This window comes from Uloborus diversus, unplaced genomic scaffold (assembly GCF_026930045.1).
Source record: "Uloborus diversus isolate 005 unplaced genomic scaffold, Udiv.v.3.1 scaffold_708, whole genome shotgun sequence".
Taxonomy (NCBI): domain Eukaryota; kingdom Metazoa; phylum Arthropoda; class Arachnida; order Araneae; family Uloboridae; genus Uloborus; species Uloborus diversus.
The window spans coordinates 55,553-72,026 of NW_026558910.1; the positions used below are offsets into that span (position 1 = coordinate 55,553).

The window sequence follows — 16,474 nt, forward strand, 5'->3', positions numbered from 1 at the left end:
AGATTTTATGATAACCTAAAGTCCACAAAAAAATTTCCCCACCGTGCTTTTACACTAGTTAACATGCGTGCTACACAAAATCTAAGTCACAAAAATACTTGAATGTATCAACAGCAAAAACATATTTTGAGCTATAAAAATTTCAATTTCTAGTGTGACAAAATCTTCTGCAATCTTAGCCTGTGGCTAGTTGTCACAAAAATGATTTTTGTGACAAAATGGCAAATGAGATTTAATCTCATTTGCCATTTTGGGTCACTTTTTTGGGAGATCCTAGATGTTCAGGATATTGATCTCGAACGTTAAAAAATTGCATAGGTTAGTTTCAAAGGCATCTCTACACCCCTATGAAATTTCATCCTAATCGGAGATGGTCGAGCGGGGACCACTAGGTCACTTGATATGGAATGACTCTTAAGTAAACAGAAGCAGACCTTTTGAGTAGAGATATTAAAAGCATGGAAGGAATTTTTGTTCTCAAAATAGGTATATAAGAAAATTTTGTTTAAAATTGGAATACAAAAAAGAACAATCTCAATTTTTTTCTACAAAAAATTATTCATTTATTTACTTATTTATTTTATTTTATTTTATTTATCTTGTGCAAATCTACAAGTTCAATCTACAGTACAATTTCAAGCACTTAAGTTTGCTTGATTCCTCTTAAATTTAGTTTAAGAAAAGGGACAACTTTTAATGTTAATCAATTTTAAATTTGACTAATGTGTTTTTTTTTTTTTTTTCACCATCGAATAAAAAATTTTGTTTAAAAATGTTTCACAAAATATACTGTTCCTCCTCTTTAAAAGTGCAACTTCGGGGTAAAAATAAAGAATTTGTTTTTTTAATCAATAAAATTACATGTAACACTACTTATCTGAAATGTGCTGATACCAGTGGTGGATTCAGATGATCCTGTTGGGAGGGGCGATTGAGTAATGCATTATGGGGAAGGGGGGGGGGGGGTGACTAATGAAAATAAAATCTTTAAAAAGCTTTTAAAAATGAAGCATGATGTCTTTTTCCCCCCCGAATAATGTATATTGTTCAAAGAGTTTGAATAAAAGTTATAAGTGATTAATGTAACAAAAATAAAAAATTAAAAAAGAGAAAAAAGAATTTCTTCTAATAGTCTGGATCCATCATCTAAATTAAACCCTTCAACTTTTGATTTGTTTGAAGACTCGCGAAATATTTTCAGTGGCCATTTAGGTCCTCAATTGTATTTATGGATTTGTTTGTTGATTGAGTTGTTTAATATTTGTGCATAAGTAGAAGTGTTTGCGGGCTCTCCCTCAAAATTTTTTTGTTAGGAACGCATTTTTAGACTATTTGGTGGTTAATAAGAAGAAGGGAGGCTTGGAGGTCCACCTCCGGAAATTTTTCGAAATTTAAGGGTATATTTTTGAAAACACAATTTTGTTATCTTTGGTTGCTTGAATGGCAAAGATGAAATTCAAGAATTCTCCCCAGTCGTTTTTTCTTTTCTTTTTTTTGTATTAAAGCTTCAAAAACCTGATTTTAGATATCTTAAATGATACAAAAAAACCAGGGGGCTTGAGGATTTCCCCAGAAAAAATTTCGGAATTGAAGTCCTAAAAACGCAATTATAGGCCACCTTTGATGACGTAGCAGGAGACATGGGGTTCAGAACTTTTCCCCAGAAACTTTTCGATGTAGGAATTCCAAAAACTCTGTTTTAGACGATCTTTGAATAAAGTTGAAAGATGAGGAAAGGACATGGGGAGGGCTCCTCTCTGGAAATTTTTCGAAATTGAAGCCTTGAAAACGGAGTTGTAAGCCATCTTTTGTGATGTAGGGGGGAGGAACAGGGTTTGAAACTTTCCATCAGAAATTTTTACGAATTGGAGCCTTGAAATGCGATGCTTGGCCATATTTTGTAGTGCTAAGGAAAGGGATGGAGTTAGGAGCTATCCCTCAACTTTTTGTTATTGAAGCTTTAAAAACATATTGTTAGAGGATCTTCATTGATGTTAGGGGAAGGGCTTGGAATCAGGGGCTCTCCCTGGGAATTTTTTTGGAATTGAAATTCTAAAAACGTAATTGAAGGCCCTCATTAACGACTTTTTCGAAAAAGTTTTTGATTCCGCCGATTTTTTCGAAATTGAAACTCTAAAAATTCAAAATTTTGGCGATCTTTGATGACATGAGAGAGATTGTGTTTGGGGGGAGGGGAGAGTTTGGTGACCTTTTCCCAGACATTTTTTGAGTTTACAAACCTTTTGAGGGGGATCGCCCAATCGCCCCCCCCCCCCCCTGTGGATCCGCCACTGGCTGATACCCTCCCTCCCCACACACATCAAGCGAAGCCTGCACCTTATATCCCCCAATTATAAAAGTTTCTGGCTATGGCCTTGTGTAACAAGTATTACAAAAAAAAAATATTAAAAACACAAGGATTCAAAATTGTGTATTTCATTCACAAGATAATTAATCATTAGTAAACATAAAATGATTTTAAATCTAATCCTCACTGAAAAATAAAGCAAAAACATTGAAGCAATAATATTGCAAAACGAAAGTCTTTTGTAAGTAATTGGCTTGTAAGATAAAATCACAATAAATATATATAACAAGTTAATATATATACACACTGATAAAATACATGAAGAAAACATACAAAAAAGAAGGCTATAAGGTAAAGGAATGAATATTTGGAATGAAACACAAAACAATTTTCCAACAATAGCTCTGAAAAGCATGTCATAATAGACTAGAAAAGGCTGAAGTCATTAAGAACAGATGAACCAGCAATATGGCAAATAGATAACAGCAACATATATAACATATAATCAACAATATAATACATTATAATGAACATGCATGTTTTGTACATGAAATACACCGCCAGCTCAGTCAATTCCAGCCGAGGACTTCAGTTTCGTGCTTATTAGCACTCATCAGCCCAGCATAGGAAGTGGCTGAGCTGGAGGTGGAAAACCTCTTAAGGAAGCCAAGAGTGCCAAACAAACTGGTAGCTAATATAGAATTAGCACAGACCATACGAGTGACCGAAGCAATGGTTCGGTTAATTCTATATTAGCTACCAGTTTGTTAGGCACTCTTGGCTTCTTTAAGAGGTTTTCCATCTCCAGCTCAGTCACTTTCCTATGCCGGGCTGATGAGTGCTAATAAGCACGAAACTGTAGTCCTATTCTGGAACTGACTGAGCTGGCGGTGTATTTCATGTATTTCTGCCTTAGCCCTGGCTATAGGGTGGTAACTTACTGAATATACATGTTTGTATTGTATGTTTGGTTTGTGCTTAACAGCCAATAATGACTGTTGTGTCAAGCTGTGCAGATATATTTAATTGCAAAATATTTTAGTATTATGTATCTTGAAAAAGTATATAATTCCATATCTGAAATACAGAAAAACCTGATAGAACTAAACTATGTGACAGCACCATTGGAGCGAGGTGACCATTTCAACACGTAGACCGAGTTGTCATCGGTTGCAGCAGTCAGTAAAACACCTTGATCATTGTTTCCATCTAATCCATCAAGCCAATCTTTTTCACCAAGGCATAACTGAGCACAGTCAGGTGTAGAAGGTCTGTAAAAAAGTTAAAGCAAACCAATAATTACTCTGAAATTAATGTCATTTTAAATTAAATTATTACAAATCATATAGATTTTTACATTCTGACTGATGTGATCACTAACAGAGGTATTACAGGCTATACATTGGCCATGTCACGCACACCTAATGTGCTCTATCTAGAACAACAATGGGGGAACTCTTAACACTGAGGGTGCTACTGACATTTTGAATAATGTCCAATCTCTAATTAGGAGCATTCTCTTTTGCTTTGAGCATTACATTTTTTTTTACTGGGTTTCAATGTACAAGTTTGATAATAATACAGTAAACTTCTGATAATCGGCGGTCGGTTTATCATCGGTCTTTTCACTATTTTTTTTAAACGGTCATTAAATGTTTTTTAAACTTAATTTTCAATTATAGTGTTACTGTTCGGTTTTAGCTTTCACATATGTATATTTTTTACATTCAATGTTAGAGGATTGAACGTCGTAATGTTTTTAGCTATAATTTAAATTTATATGTGAGTTATTCATGCTTTTAAACTATGGAATACAGTAGTATCGTTTTTTTTAAAATCTATTATTCATATTATCTGCGGTTACCATACCACCCTATTCCGCGGATAATCGGGAGTTGGCTGTAACTGGATTTCCAAAAGTGTTGCAGTTATCAAGGCCCTCGTGTGCGGGAGGGAGTTTCTATGAGGTACTACACACAATAAGGCCTAGATTTAGAAGGGATCTGAACTGAAAATGAATGTGATTAAATAATTTTTGTACACATTTTGACAAAAACAGAAGTGGTCTATTGCACATTCTAGCAAGGGAGCTCCATAATAAATGCATGGGCTATGGCAGCCATTTTAGTTAGTCAATCCAAATTATTCTGGCAAACCTTTATTACTCTTTTATGCAAGGAAAGCGCACCTCAAAAATACAATTTTTAGAGACCAGTATTTTTCTACATTTGTTTTGCATAACTTAAAAAATAAAGGTTGTATTTGTTACCAATACAGATAAAATGCCTATAATTACAACTCTCTACTTTCTAAATTTTAAATCTAAACTATTGGGTTGATTTTTAATAATGCACAGTTAATTAACATTTAGAACTAGATGTGCATTCCCATAATCTGATATACATATGTTTTGTTAAATTGAGGTTCAAGCAAACAAATAAGATGAAAACAAAAAACAAAGAAGTGTGTAGGAGAGAAGAGGGTGGTTACAAAAATAGATTACATTGATTCATGTTTTCAGAGAGGCTTTCAAATACATTTCAAAATCTATACTTCAGTAAGGTACACAGTCAAAACCTGAACTGTTTGCTGATAACAAAATACATTTAAAAAACCGATAGCAACAATAATCTTTATGTTTCCATCCTTATAAATTGTATCAGAGTTAGAGAAATAGTGACTTTACTCACTTTGAAGGTGGTAAATGCCATAAAGCAACTTTTTCTTTGCTTTCTTTGTCCATCACAATGAAGTTTGGAGTTGTTTTGTCCTGCCAGGGAGTAAGAACAACTAGATACTTTTTTCCTACACCAAGGAGAGCCTTGACTTTTAAGTTCAGTTCCATTTCAGAAATCATACATTTTCGTTTCACATCCCACTTGCATAAAACCGCGCAGCCACGATTATCAAAAGATTCTTTTGGGAAGTACAAAAAGTCCCCATCAAAGTGCAAACCTGGTGTAAACAAACAGATATCATCAGAGCGTCCAAGTAAAATTGAATACAAAGTTGTCATGTACAAGCCTTCAGGTGTTATAGTTTCTGCCACAAAACTCATTAATCTAACAACTACAGTGGTTTTGTCCATGCTGAATATCAAATGGCGATTTTGCTGTTTGCTGCCCTTTTCAGCAGGATACGGAGTCAGCATGACTTTTAACACCCACCAATTGTGATCAGTTAGTGTCTTGTAAAGAAACCCATTTGATAGTGCCCATATTTTAATACGGCAGTCAGCAGCTCCACTAATGACAACATTCAAATCCTGGGAGTAATCAAAAGTAAAGACTGCACCTCCATGCCTCATATACTCGGCTAGTCGCTCACCAGATACTGCATCCCAAGACACCATGTGACCTAGGTATGATGAAGCAATAATAATATTATCATCAAACTTGATAGATGCAATGCTGGCATCGGTCCTTATTGTTATAAGACATTGATCCTTCGCACAATCCCAAATTTGTATAATTTTGCTGTCAGATGCTGAAAGAGACAAAAGAGGAAATAAATATGCAACACATACATTTTCAATTAAAATCTTAAATATTTTAAAGTATTATCAGAAAATAATTTTAATATTTCAATTCTAAAACCTAGATAAGGTTTGCTCAATTTCTTATGAATTTCTAACTAATGCAGCAAATGTACCCACTTGTTCTCCTTCAAGATATATCAACTGCAATCACACAATAAATTAGTTTCAAAGCAATTTATCTTTTTCATTGTTTTTCTCACCCATTATTTAAAAAATGAAATAATTTATATTGCAAACAATTATAATTTCAAAATGGATACGAAAAAAAAAATTCTTAGAGGTTGCCCACAAATGATGTCACTCTTGTATGGGCTAGGTGGGGAGGGGCACTAGTGAAAATGTAACAGCTTATGAAAAGGGGTAGGGAGAGGTAAAGTATGACATCATACATTTTGGTTGAAATATTTTTGGTGTGTGTGTGTGTGTGTAAGACATCATGAAATGTGATGAGGTGAAGACACAAGGTATAGGGAAATGTAAGACTTTGACAAAGGAGGGAGAAGGGCAAGGCCGTTCCAAGAGATGATGGTACCTGGGGTGAGTATTTTCTGGCACCCCTTTCCTCCCTCCCACAACTTTAAAAATCAATAGCACAAAAAAGATTTAGTTTGAGAAACTAAAGTTAAATATTTCAATAGAACAAGCACTAAATTTAAAAACAAAAGTATAGAACATGTATTTACCAGTTGCGACTTTGCTTTTGTAATAGTGAACAGCAGTTACTCGCCGTAAATTACGATCATATGTTTTTGAGTTGAAGCACTTTTGTGTTATCATTTGATGCCGCCTTCTAGCCATCTCAACATAAAATGACTTCCAATACTTTGCATCAATATTATCTAAATACTTGCAGATGACAAGGCCAGATCGCGAGCAAGCTTGTTGCCAGACCCTTGAAGATGAACAGATGACTTCGTTCCATGTTTTGCTCACACAGCAACAAGTTAATAGAGATTTGCCATCCAGATATGACAATAGATGCTCCCTCAGTTCTGCTGGCAATAATTTCAAAAAGTCACGATGTAAAAGTGCTTTGGTTTGAGAATGTAAATGTAATAACTGTGAAGAGCCACTGCAAGCTATAATGCAATCAATAGTGAGATTTCTTTCAACATCACTTAAGTTCGAATAATAATCAACAACATTTTGTAACCACTGTTCAAAATCTACAAAAAAAAAAAAAAAAAAATGCATAGAATTAGAATTGCATATTGATAATTGGAAAATGATAAAATTGAAAAATAATTTACAATTTTCTCATTTACAATGGTTAAAGAAACAATTTAAGTCATGAGAGTTATTTCTAAAAGCAGGCAGATTGGTTTTTTCATTAGAGGTGGAGATGGGACAAAGCTTTGGTCTCGCCAAAGCTTCGATCTGGCCGCATCATGAGATGAGATTCGGCAGAAGAAAATTTATGGCATTCTTTTTACTATTATCGAATATATAAAATGTTGTCTCTTATGTTATGCACAATCTCAACTTGCAATAAAACATACTAAATTTAAAACATTGCGTGTATTGAACTCTTGGAACCATAAGCCATTCAGTTAATACAGTTGGATCCTGATTTAATGAATTACTTGGGACTTTTATACTCTAAATCAGGGTTATTTGTAATATCGAGGTGTGAAAATTAAAAAAAAAACACTTCACTTACCTTAGAAAGTGTTTATTTTACTTTAAAATTTAATTTTATGAACTACTGTTTATTCAGCATTCTGCCTCTTATAATCTAGTTAATTACATCTAACAAGTTATCTCACTATTAGTATCTCACTAGTTAATTTGAAATTTTAAAGTACTGAGCAATAGATTTTTGCCAATTTCCTTAATACTTGACTCGAAATAGTTCTTTTTCGACTTTATGGAGAGAAGAAAATACTGTCAGTTACAGCCTGCGGCATGAGATATGTTTTTAGTTTCCAGGCCATTTAAAGCATTTGAAAAAGTAAGTTTTGATGTGAGGATTATCGCTTTCTGCATCAGAATCGCTGTTCATTGATTGTTTCCTCGGCCATCAAAAACTGCAGACTCCAAGAAAAGTCTTTTTCTGCTTCGGGCAATATGGATACATCATTTAAAAAATAATCCAATATTTCCTAACTCAAATTAACAAAAAAAATTTTTTTTTTGGCTGTTAAAATAATTCGTTAATTTGAGGTATATATTTCGGTAAATAGGGGTTTTTGCCTTCAGTTTAGTTGGGAAAAAGGAAAAATTCGCCAAATCACAAAATTTGTGGTTCATTAAATTGGGGTCGGACTGTAATGTTGATGGTATTTATTCAGTGGCACACACAGGAATTTTGAAAATGGAGGGTCCAGGGCCGAAAGTCTTATACTCATATCATTACCCGATACACTGTCAAACATATTCACTTGATTTTATCGATTCTCGAAAGCAAAAAAAAGAAGTTTAAAAAACTGGTTAAATAATTAGCATAAATTAATGAAAAAAAAACATCAATAACAAATACAGTATAACCTCGTTTTAATGATTGTCAAGGGACTGGAAAAGTTATCGTTAAATCAAGGATATCATTAAATTTAGGAGCAAATCAATGAATCATTCAATGGAATCAATGAGGAGTAATCATTCAATGCAGTCAAATCTGTACCAGTGAAACATATCATTAAATTGGAGAAATCGTAAATCTGGCATTGTTATAAATTGAAGTTACACTGTACTTAATTAAAGTATCAGAAAGCATGAGAATATATGCATTTTCTTTTCTGATAATTCAAAAAAGAAAACAGCAAGGCAAACTCATTGTTATAGAAGCATCAAATTCATAGAAGAAATAAAATCTCCTTTTAATCTGTAATTACAAAACTAAAAACATAATTATGACTGTGTATTCATTTATAGTCAACAGTCTGCTTTTATACGCTCACAAATATTTTAGAGAAAAATCTAATTTTCTAGCTAATTTTTTCCATTGGATTTGATTTATAACCTACGCACACGGTGACGTTGCTTGAATTCAGCAGTGCAAGACCATTTAAACGTTCATCACATATGGTATTTCTCAGTTATGTTTTTAACCTTCATGAACTCAAGAAAAATCTCTCACTAGTGCAATTTGTTTTTAAAATTTAAAAAAATATATTTTACCATGAGGATTTATTTTTTTTATTTATTAGAACTGAAATTATTGATTAAAATTATTTTAAGTACAAAATACATACAATCATAAGCAATAGGGGGAAAAGCTATGCGTTATGGGGGGGGGGAGTCAAGACCCCCTGGATCCCTCCCTTCTGTGTGCCAATTATCATTAAAAGTGTAACTAAAGTTCTTTTTGAAACTCTCACCAACCCACCCCAGACAGGTAGCTCTACTTACCAAATTCTGCTCAAAAATTAACATGAAAAAGTTAACAATTTTAACATTTTCAAAAGATGTGGAATTTTGAGAAATATTTAATGAAACTCGTGGCTCCTACTTAAAACCAAAAAAAGAAGAAAAAATAAATATTTGCATTTTAGGGATTAATGATGCAAAGCAAAAATAAATCTTTTAACTGGAGACATTAGGTAATTAAAAAATATCAGGTAAAGCTTATAGACCAAGAGCTGACCCCCGAAAACGCGATTTATCTCTTTTATGGCTTGTGGCCGGTTAAAATAATAAAAAAAATGCAATTTAAAACTTTGGCTCGAATCCCCCCCACTAATTTTGGGTCACACGGCTGTGTGGGTGGATGAAAGGTCAAAAAAATGAAAAATATCAAAGTGATGAGTTAAATGGCTAAAAACTATATAATAGCATTAAATTAATAAGAAAAAACACGTAGCGAATTTCCCCCCCAGCTATGTTGGGGCGAACGTGGTGCCCCCCAGGGGTAAAGTATCGATTATTAAACTTTTTAAAAAATGATCACTTTCGTGGGGGGGAATTTTACAGGGTATTAGTTTCATTATTTTGATTGCCAAAAAAAATCCCCCCCCCCCCTGTAACTATGGGTCAATTTGTCAAAAAAAATTTTTTTTGTTCCTCTTTATTTGGTTCAAGTCGAGTATTATTCGAACTTACGCATGACTGTTTAAGTTGCAAAAAAAACCCCCAAAGTTTGAACGTTTTTTCATTAAAAAAAACTCGTAGCAATCCCCCCCCACACTTATGGAGGGGGTTGCTACGCGGGGCGCAGTTTTACAACGTGGTGCCCCCCCCCAGGGCTGAATCGTCGATTGATTAAATTAAAAATAAATGATCACTTTCGTGGAGGGAATTTTACAGAGTATAAATTTAATTGCAAAACAAAATATCTCCTCCCCAGCAATTATAAGTCTACTAGCTGCATTGCCAGGCGTTGCACGGTCTACCTCAAAAATGTACGTGTATTTGGCGTTCCAAGCATTTTATACAATTATATAAATTTTCTCGCTTTCATTACATTTCTTATTGCTGCTCCACTCCTATTAGTCAAAGCGCAATGTTATATAGCCTATAGCCTTCTCAATAAATGGACTATTCAACACAAAATGAATTTTCCAGTTCGAACACGTCGTCCCTGTAGACCAAGAGCTGAGCCCCCAAAACACGGTTTATCTGTTTTATGGCGGGTGGCCGGTTAAAATAATAAAAAAATGTGATTAAAAATTTTGGCTCTAATCCCCCCCCCCTCCGCCCACTATTTTCGGGTCACACGCTGCATGGGTGGATGAAAGGTCAAAATAAAAGAAAAATATTAACATAAGTGAAATGGCTAAAAATTATATAATAACATTAAATTAATTTAAAAAAACCATGTAGCAAATCTCCCCTCCAGCTATGTTGGGGCCCGAATGTGGGAGCCCCCCCCCCCCAGAAGTGAATATCGATTGTTAAAATTAAAAAAAAAATCACTTTCGTGGGGTTGGGGATGGGGAACTTTACAGGGTATTTGTTTCATTATTTTGATTTCCAAAAAATCTCCCCCTCCCAGTAACTATGGGTAAATTTGTCAAAAAAAAAAAGTTTTTTGTTTCTCTTTATTTGGTTCGAGTCCAGTACTATTCGAACTTTCCCATGACCTCTTAAATTGTAAAAAACAATTGCAATTATTTATTCGGTAAAAAAAACACGTAGAAAATCCCCCCCCCCCCAGCTATGTTAGGGCGAACTTGTTGCCCCCCCATTAGTGAATTATCGATTGATTAAATAAAAAAAAAAGATTACTTTCGTAGAGAGGAGGGATTTTCTCAGAGTTAACATTTGATTGTAGCAGGAAAAAAAAATCCCCCCCCCCAAAAAAAAAATGTTTTTAATTTAAATTAGAAATTTTGAAATATTTTTCAAAATGAAAGGAAGCAATTCAGCGTCCGTATATCTGCTTCTACCATTGTGTGCTCAGCATGAAAAGAATGAAGGGGAAAGTATACGCCTGTGATGATTTCTTCTTGCTGTTTCGAGGGCAGTTTCGTCAGTGATCAACTGTAGCCAACACAGTGAAGTCGTTATAGCTGTTGGTTTTTCTTTTCGGAGCACGCTGTACCGCATCCTTAAACTGAAAACGTAAAAAAATCCTTTTTTCAAAAATTTATTTTGATGTTTTTATATTATGAGTGTTTTAAAGGGCAATTTTAAGTGTAGCCAGCCACCAGATAAAAGATAATGTTTTGACAGAAACTTTATTTGAAGGAATAAAAGTTTCAAAGATTCGAAAACACTGAAAACTGAAATTCCGTGATTTAGATTTTTCCGAGTTCTTAACAGAAGCAGATTTATATCATCGAGATTGCAGGAACATTTTTATCAAACTAGATAGACACTATCACAACCAATATGCTGAAGGTAAATAAATCTATATGAATTTCCAAATTATTATTTTAAAAATTCATTTAAGGCATCGGATTAACGCATTAACATTTACAAGTAAAAAAGTCGTTATTGCAATTTTAACATAAAATCACTTTTGTTTGTGAAATAAACTCATAATTACTGGGGTAGGGGGATTTTTTTTTTTTTTTGCAATTAAAACAATTAAATGTATACTCTAGAGATAATATACTAAATTATCTTTTATCTGGTGGCTGGCTACACTTAAAATTATCCTTTAAAACACTCATAATATAAAAACATCAAAATATATTTTTGAAAAAAGTTTTTTTTTATGTTTTCAGTTTAAGTTTAAGGATGTGGTACAGTGTGCTCCGAAAAGAAAAACCAACAGCTATAACGACTTCACTGTGTTGGCTAGAGTTGATCACTGACGAAACTGCCCTCGAAACAGCAAGAAAAAATCATCACAGGCTGTACTTTCCCCTTCCTTCTTTTCATACTGAGCACACAATGGTAGAAGCAGATGTACGGACGCTGTATTGCTTCCTTTCATTTTCAAAAATATTTCAAAATTTCTAATTTAAATTAAAAACATTTTTTTTTTGGGGGGGGGGATTTTTTTCCTGTTACAATCAAATGTAAACTCTGAGAAAATCCCTCCTCTCTACGAAAGTAATCTTTTTTTTTTAAATTTAATCAATCGATAATTCACTCCTGGGGGGCAACAAGTTCGCCCTAACATAGCTGGGGGGGGGGGGAATTTTCTACGTGTTTTTTATACCAAATAAATAATTGCAATTGTTTTTTACAATTTAAGAGGTCATGGGAAAGTTCGAATAGTACTGGACTCGGACCAAATAAAGAGAAACAAAAAACTTTTTTTTTTGACGAATTTACCCATAGTTACGGGGGGGGGGGGGGGGGGAGATTTTTTGGAAATCAAAATAATGAAACAAATACCCTGTAAAGTTCCCCATCCCCAACCCCACGAATGTGATTTTTTTTTTTTTAAATATTAACAATCGATATTCACTTCTGGGGGGGGGGGGGCGCTCCCACATTCTCCCCAACATAGCTGGAGAGGAGATTTGCTACGTGGTTTTTTTTAATTAATTTAATGTTATTATATAATTTTTAGCCATTTCACTTATGTTAATATTTTTCTTTTATTTTGACCTTTCATCCACCCATGCAGCGTGTGACCCAAAAATAGTGGGCGGTGGGGGGGGGGGGGGATTAGAGCCAAAATTTTTAATCACATTTTTTTATTATTTTAACCGGCCACCCGCCATAAAACAAATAAACCGTGTTTTGGGGGCTCAGCTCTTGGTCTACAGGAACGACGGGTTCGAACTGAAAAATTCATTTTGTGTTGAATAGTCCATTTATTGAGAAGGCTATAGGCTATATAACATTGCGCTTTGACTAACAGGAGTGGAGCAGGAATAAGAAATGTAATGAAAGCGAGAAAATTTATATAATTGTATAAAATGCTTGGAACACCGAATACACGTACATTTTTGAGGTAGACCGTGCAACGCCTGGCAATGCAGCTAGTAAACTTATAATTGCTGGGGAGGAGGTATTTTGTTTTGCAATTAAATGTATACTCTGTAAAATTCCCTCCACGAAAGTGATCATTTATTTTTAATTTAATCAATCGACAATTCAGCCCTGGGGGGGGGGGGGGCACATCGTGTTTTGGGGGGTCAGCTCTTGGTCTATTAAAATTTTGTATGATATTAAGAACATTAAATCAGGTGGAGCATAATTTGACTGATATACAGCACAATCTTGATACCTCAAATCTATCAGGAAGAGAAAATATTTTGAGATACTGAGTTTTTGAGGTTTTAGCTGCTTTAAACTGTCCAAAACACTCCAGTTTGTCAAAACCCTTAGGAGTGAATTAGAGCTTGCTGAAGAAACAAACAAAGGAAGAATGAACTAGCAGCTGTACATGCTAATATTAAATTTTCTGTGATAAAATTTAATATTAGCATGTACAATTAGTGAGTGTTTAACTAATAAAGATTACAATAAAATGATGAAATTTAACAAGGTTTGACTGCATATTCAGTGGCACAGCCACAGGAGGGGTTTTGGGGTTAAAACCCCTCCCAGCACTCGAATAAATTCATCTCTTCCGTACAAATTGAGGAAAAAAAGACAGTCTTTAAACTTTTACTTTCCAATTCTTAAATGCGCAAGTAATATTTCATGCTGAGCAAGCACTCAACAGGTATAAAACAGCTAAAATGATCTCAATAAAACGCAACAGAGGGTATCATGTGTCACTCAGTACTTTCTGCACTGCAAAAATCCATTTTAGGGAAATCTAGAGAGAGGAAGTCTACCACACCGGTTTTTCTGAGGCTCCTTCCCAATTCTCACCGAAAGATCGAAACCGTTATCAGCTAATATTTCATATTCGTGTATTTGAAGAAAAGGTTTTAATGATCTTGCAAAAAAAAAACCCCCACAAAAACTGAATATAAGATTAAAGTAAAGCTAATCCCTTTCTTTGTTTTAAAGTCATAGCAATATCAAGATGAATTATTAATTACTTTTGACCAAGTGTTGTAAATGAATAATTACTAATCCATAGAAACACTTTATTCAAATATTTTGAATATTTTTGCAAATAAATGCAAAATGAAGCAACAATTTCCGATTTTGAAAAAAACTCCCAGGAAATTTTTCTGACTGCGCCACTGCTCGTATTTATGCAGGTTCTATGCTAATGATCAATTGTAGTCAAAGCTTCGGTATTTGTCCAACTGCCAAAATGTGCATTGTGCAATCACTAATTAGAAGTGTAAGAGAGGCATGATTGAGTTATTCAAAAGTGTGAAATTAAATAATATTGAAATTTGTAGATAAAATAGATTCAAATAGTTCATAGAAATCACAACATTTTACGAAGTTTTCAGAAGATTTTGTAAGCTTGTTATACAGATCCTTGCTTTTCTTCAGGATTGTTGAATTTCAAATTTTAATCTATTAAGCACAAAATTCATCCTGAGTTTTCATCAATATTATGTTTTAAAATTTGCGATTCATCTCAAGAAAAAAAACAATAAAATGTTTTTAAAAAGCAGCTTTTAAATCATATAAGGTAGTGTTTTTGATACAAAATATTCTGCAGAGACAAGTTCTTGGCATCAAATAATCCAAAAACTGAAGTAAAAAAGTGAAAACCTAGCTTTATTGTGGAAAAAAATCTGAAAAAAATAACGCGTAAAGAGAGAAAATTAAAAAAAACGAATACAATCATTTAGCTCTGTCGCGTCACATATAAAAATCGACAACTTTAGATATTAACTGTAATTTTTTCATTTAGAAAATATAATTGAAAGCAAATATCAACTGATGATAGCATATAAAACAGAGGAAAATATAAAATAGGTGACAGTGACAAAAATGAATTTTACAATGTTATAGAAAAATAAACTTTGTTAAATTACAAATAAAATTGCAAATATCTGAGTCCCTTTTAAAAATACCGTGCATAAATTTCATTAACTGATGTTGTTTATAACAAATCTATGAAGTGATAGAAAATTTGGAAAATACAATTGGAAAAGTATAAAATATTAAATACCACCGTCGCTCTTTGTGGCCATAATAATAATTAAAAAAAATCGCAGAGAAAATTTTAAAACATGAATAAACTTGAAAAACTTTTGCTTGTTGATGTTTATCTGCTGTCAATACGTAGCCTACGAGAATCTGTGCTGTTGCTTAAAGAGCCTGTTATTTTCGCCTCGAAAGCGAGGGACAGGGGCAGAGAATTTCGCTCCTAGATGGCGCCTATAGCGAGGCCAACAATGCGCTCTGACAGGTAAACACAATGTGTTTTGGACTGTCAAACTTATTAGATATCTTGCTATAATATGCATACTTTTTCAAATTTTCAACTTTCAAGCATCTAAGGCAACCCAGGTTAATCTCCCTTAACACCTGGAAATGAAAAATATTATTCTTTGAGTCACAAAAGCGCGAGGAAAACAAGCCTCGAAAATGAGATAAGTTCCGGTCAGAGAATTAAAGTTATAATTTTAAACACAAAGAATGTCCTTGTTTTTCGTAAATTTTCGTTAAAAACTTCTTTTACTCTTCTCGGTGCATTTACCAGATGGCATTTTGTTTTTGCCAAATGTATTTTTATACTCTTTATAGGATTTTTTTTTTTTTTTTCATTGGATGCTAAAACCTAACTTTCAGAAATCATTTCAGTTTTTTTTAAACGTATGAAATCCAGGGGTGTCCCCCCGCCCCCCAAGTTCGATAACGCAAATCCCCCCTCCCAAAATATATATTCCCGAACTTTTTTCTTTTTGTATTTTTAGCTTCTTTTCTTAAATAAATTTATTTTTTAAAAATATTTTATGTTTATTTATTTGAAATTATTATTATCATTTTATTAGAAAAGTTTTGTGTTAAGCAAATGAAATACACAGACACACAAACTAAATAAATAAAAAATCGAAATTGTTTTAAAAAAAATAATTTAAATGCAAAATAAATAATTTTAAACAAAAAAACTTAAAAATTTTTTGACCCCCCCCCTCAATTTAGATGGTTTTTTTTACAGTTATGGGATTCAACAAAATGAGATCAGAAGCCTTTTTACCCCCCCCCCCCCCTAGAAATTGTTGATGGTACAAACTACGTTATGACCCCTCACCCCTGACATATATAGCAATCGGAAGAAGCATAATTGTAAGACTTTGATAAAAAATATGTATGACCTTGAGAGAATTAATTTCAATAGAAAAGAAACAGGCGGCGGGGGGGGGGGAGTCCTGGTGCAGACAACGCTGAAATTTTTAGGAGGTAGTTTAAGAATTTTATTTGAT

At 33.6% G+C, this 16,474-nt stretch overlaps 1 protein-coding gene across 1 annotated transcript; it reads right to left on the bottom strand.

The window, feature by feature from the left end:
- Positions 1–3,416: 3,416 nt before the first annotated feature.
- LOC129233768 (F-box/WD repeat-containing protein 2-like) lies at positions 3,417–15,238 on the bottom strand. The gene is made up of 4 exons (XM_054867747.1): positions 15,217–15,238; positions 6,530–7,012; positions 4,999–5,794; positions 3,417–3,579 (listed from the first exon to the last, which is right to left on the bottom strand). The coding sequence occupies exons 1-4, from the start codon at positions 15,236–15,238 to the stop codon at positions 3,417–3,419; spliced, it is 1,464 nt and encodes a 487-aa protein (XP_054723722.1).
- Between the last annotated feature and the right edge of the window lie 1,236 nt (positions 15,239–16,474).